This window comes from Amblyomma americanum, chromosome 8, assembly GCF_052857255.1.
Source record: "Amblyomma americanum isolate KBUSLIRL-KWMA chromosome 8, ASM5285725v1, whole genome shotgun sequence".
Classification (NCBI taxonomy): domain Eukaryota; kingdom Metazoa; phylum Arthropoda; class Arachnida; order Ixodida; family Ixodidae; genus Amblyomma; species Amblyomma americanum.
The window spans coordinates 122,397,845-122,402,031 of record NC_135504.1 but is presented as its reverse complement, the minus strand read 5'-3'; the positions used below and the strand labels follow the sequence as shown (position 1 = coordinate 122,402,031).

Here is a 4,187-nt window from a genome sequence, read left to right as displayed (position 1 = left end):
ACCTCGAGAAATCCCTTGGCACTTGGCGCGAAGAGGATTGGCAGCTCGACCACAGTCATCGTGGCTTTCAGGGGCCTGAAGGTCCCGAATTGCGTGTGCTATGGTCCCGTTCTTACCAGGTGCAGCCTATATTGAAAACAATTCGAAGTATGTAAGCAGTGCGGAACGGTGGGTCACCGCTGCGATGCTTGTCCAAACCCACACGTGAAAGCTTGCTTCGCTTGCGGGGCCGCTGACCCCAAAAAAGATCATAGATGCACCCCTACTTGTAAATTGTGCGGAGGGCAACATCTGACCGGTGCCAAGGTTTGTAAGAATAGGTACAAGACCCCATACGTAGTTAAAAAGAGGCAATGGGAGCGCAAGATGGCCGAAGTACAAGCGCAGCAGCCACAACTATCTTCTCTCAAAGCTGAGGAATTTCCATCGCTGATTTCAAGATCTGTAACACCTGCCGGCCCAGCCGGTGGCCACACGTCCGTCTCAAAGAGCAGGGTCAGCAAGAATAGACAGCGTAGCGTTAGCCGTAAGCGATCACAGTCACGTGACCGCGTGAGCTGGGCCGATGCAGCAAGGCACGATGCCAATAAAGCACAGGGGGTACCACCACCACCACCACCTCTAATAGCACCGCAACCTGTACGACCGTTAGCACCATCAAGAACGCCGACGGCAACAACAGCAAGTCGAGGGAAGACGAGGTGATGAGGACGTTGAAGGAAGCCAACGAGGCCCTCCGGCGCGAAAACAACGAGCTCATGATGAAAGTGAGTAGGCACAAGGCTACTATTAGCAAGATGGCAAACGAGATCACGACAATCAAGAGCCTTCTGACAACTCATTTCACCAGCAACGAAACACTTTCTGCCCCAACGTACAACAAAACATTATGGTGGCGAGTACCCCCGATGATACACGTGCTTCACGTTACGCTGAGATAAAATCGATCTGCATTGGTGGCACAGAACACGTGGTTGGCGCATATCAAACCGCGCCATACGGCACCGTTAAAGGCGTTTGTAGAGGTATCCCAATGGAGGACTCCCCGGCCACAATCGACCAGAACATTGTCACCTCGAGAAATCCCTTGGCACTTGGCGCGAAGAGGTTTGGCAGCTCGACCACAGTCATCGTGGCTTTCAGGGGCCTGAAGGTCCCGAATTGCGTGTGCTATGGTCCCGTTCTTACCAGGTGCAGCCTATATTGAAAACAATTCGAAGTATGTAAGCAGTGCTGAACGTTGGGTCACCGCTGCGATGCTTGTCCAAACCCACACGTGAAAGCTTGCTTCGCTTGCGGGGCCGTTGACCCCAAAAAAGATCATAGATGCACCCCTACTTGTAAATTGTGCGGAGGGCAACATCTGACCGGTGCCAAGGTTTGTAAGAATAGGTACAAGACCCCATACGCAGTTAAAAAGAGGCAATGGGAGCGCAAGATGGCCGAAGTACAAGCGCAGCAGCCACAACTATCTTCTCTCAAAGCTGAGGAATTTCCATCGCTGATGTCAAGATGTGTAACACCTGCCGGCCCAGCCGGTGGCCACACGTCCGTCTCAAAGAGCAGGGTCAGCAAGAATAGACAGCGTAGCGTTAGCCGTAAGCGATCACAGTCACGTGACCGCGTGAGCTGGGCCGATGCAGCAAGGCACGATGCCAATAAAGCACAGGGGGTACCACCACCACCACCACCTCTAATAGCACCGCAACCTGTACGACCGTTAGCACCATCAAGAACGCCGACGGCAACAACAGCAAGTCGAGGGAAGACGAGGTGATGAGGACGTTGAAGGAAGCCAACGAGGCCCTCTGGCGCGAAAACAACGAGCTCATGATGAAAGTGAGTAGGCACAAGGCTACTATTAGCAAGATGGCAAACGAGATAACGACAATCAAGAGCCTTCTGACAACTCATTTCACCAGCAACGAAACACCCCAGTCAGTATTATGTGACATCACACCGGGTAATCACAGTGCTGTACCACCAACATCCGCCGAGAATTAACCGGCACCCAAGAGACGGGCAATCGAGAACCCGAAGGAGCGGAAGCTTAATGAGCGGGTGGACAACCTGAAAGATAAAGTTGACCACATCGAGGAACATCTCGACGCGCTCGACGATTATATTAAAACAACCTTCACCAAGATGATTAACGACAAGTTCGCCGCCATTGAGCTAACGTGTCAGCAGTTAACGAACGCAATACAGCAAATAACACAGCATTACAATCCGCAACAATCATGGCCGCTTCAGCAGCAGCACCAACTACAACAACAGTGAAGGGTCTCGTGACCTGGCACTGGAACTGTAACGGTTTCGCTAGTAAGAAGGCAGTCTTGCAGCAACACATAACACAAGTAGCACGCAAGTCCGACATCATCCTGATACAAGAGACTCGCACTGATACGGTATCGCTACCTGGTTATCGGGTACACGCCAAGTCTCCGAAGGTCACCGGTGGTAGAGGGATATGCACATTGGTTCGCAAGGGACTCACCTTCATTGAGCATGAGTTGCAAAAGAGTAAAATTGAATACACTCTCATCGAGGTCGTTATGGGCAAGAAACAAAAGAACAGCACTTTTCTGCTCAACGTCTACAGCAGCCCTTTACACAAGGAACAGAAATTCAAGACGCTCCTTCACATAGCAAGCACAGTGGCGGGGAATCACAGGCTCGTCGCCTGCGGGGACTTCAACGCGGCGCACCGGGCATGGGGATATAACAAGCAATTGGCCAAGGGGCGCGACCTGTTCCAAGACACAATAGACCTGGGCTTCACTCTCATCACAGACCCGACTGATCCTACCAGGATTGGGAACTCTGTGTCCAGAGACACGACGCCGGACCTCACGTTTGTGAAGAACGACGAGAAGGGCAGTATCTCCTGGCACAACACGGGGTGTGAGCTCGGTAGCGACCACTACATCGTTGAGGTAATCATACCAGAGGAGATCAAGGCCTCGCAGGACACCAGAAAACATAATTTTACGGATTGGGATGCCTTCCGTAGCCTATTACCAACGGAGGTGGAGGAAATCGAGAACATAGCAGAATGGTCAGCCCATATCGCGGGGAAGATCAAGGAGGCGACCAAGGTCATAGAAACGGATGAAAAGGTTGACAAGGTTGACAGCCGCCTGGCGCATTTAATCGCGGTAAAGCACTCTATCCTAAATAGATGGAAGAAGCAACGACTCCACCGGCGCCTCAGAAAGAAGGTGGCGGAGCTGATTCGCGCCATCGAAGCCCATTGTCGGGTGCTCTGCACGCAACAGTGGAACGAAATCTTTAACGCCGCAGACGGCCAAATGCATTGCGGTAGGACCTGAAACTTATTGCGGCATCTGCTCGACGAGACAAACAAAATCCCACCAACGCGACCGCCTCGCAATGATCATTTACAGATCAGTCAAAGAATACGGGGAACCCGAAGTAATCAGACGTATAGACAGCAAGTACCTCCCAATTACACCCACGGATAGCCATCCCGAGTACAGCGGTCAAGCTAACGAGAAGCTGGACCGCGACATCAGCGTCGAGGAGGTTCGAGCGGCCCTGCACCAACTAAACAGCAGGTCAGCGGTCGGCCCAGATAACATCTCGAACAGAGCACTCAAGAACCTCAGCGATGTGGCGATCGAGAAGCTCACCGGTTATTACAATAAGTGCTGGAGGGCGGGGTCACTGCCCCAGCAGTGGAAGACTGCCAAAACAATCCTTATTCCCAAACCAGACAGGCCACCGAACACGGACAACCTCCGGCCCATCTCGCTCACGTCCTGCGTGGGCAATGTGTTGGTGCACGTCCTCATGTGTAGGTGGCAGGATTACCTGGAGGAGTCGGGACTTTATCCCACCACGATCATCGGGTTTCGCCGTTCCCTCAGCACCCAAGATGCGATGATTCTCTTGAAAAACGATATCATTGACGCTGATACCCGAACGAAAGATAACAAGGCTATCCTAGGGCTGGACCTGCAGAGCGCCTTCGACAAAGTGAAACACTCTGCGATCCTAGCCCAGGTGTCCACACTCAACATGGGCACAAGAACGTACAATTACATCAGGAACTTTCTGACGGGGCGGACTACCGAGCTCTACGCCGGAGTTCTACGGCTCCAACCGAAAAGGCTCGGCAGTGTCGGGACCCCCCAGGGCTCGGTCATCTCCCCGCTGTTATTCAA

The 4,187-nt window shown here is 52.6% G+C and overlaps 1 protein-coding gene across 1 annotated transcript; it reads left to right on the top strand.

Annotated features, from left to right (window-relative positions):
• Positions 1–2,240: 2,240 nt before the first annotated feature.
• LOC144102713 (uncharacterized) lies at positions 2,241–3,332 on the top strand. The gene has a single exon (XM_077635903.1). It carries the CDS (start codon positions 2,241–2,243, stop codon positions 3,330–3,332), a length of 1,092 nt encoding a protein of 363 aa, XP_077492029.1.
• The last annotated feature ends 855 nt before the right edge of the window (positions 3,333–4,187 follow it).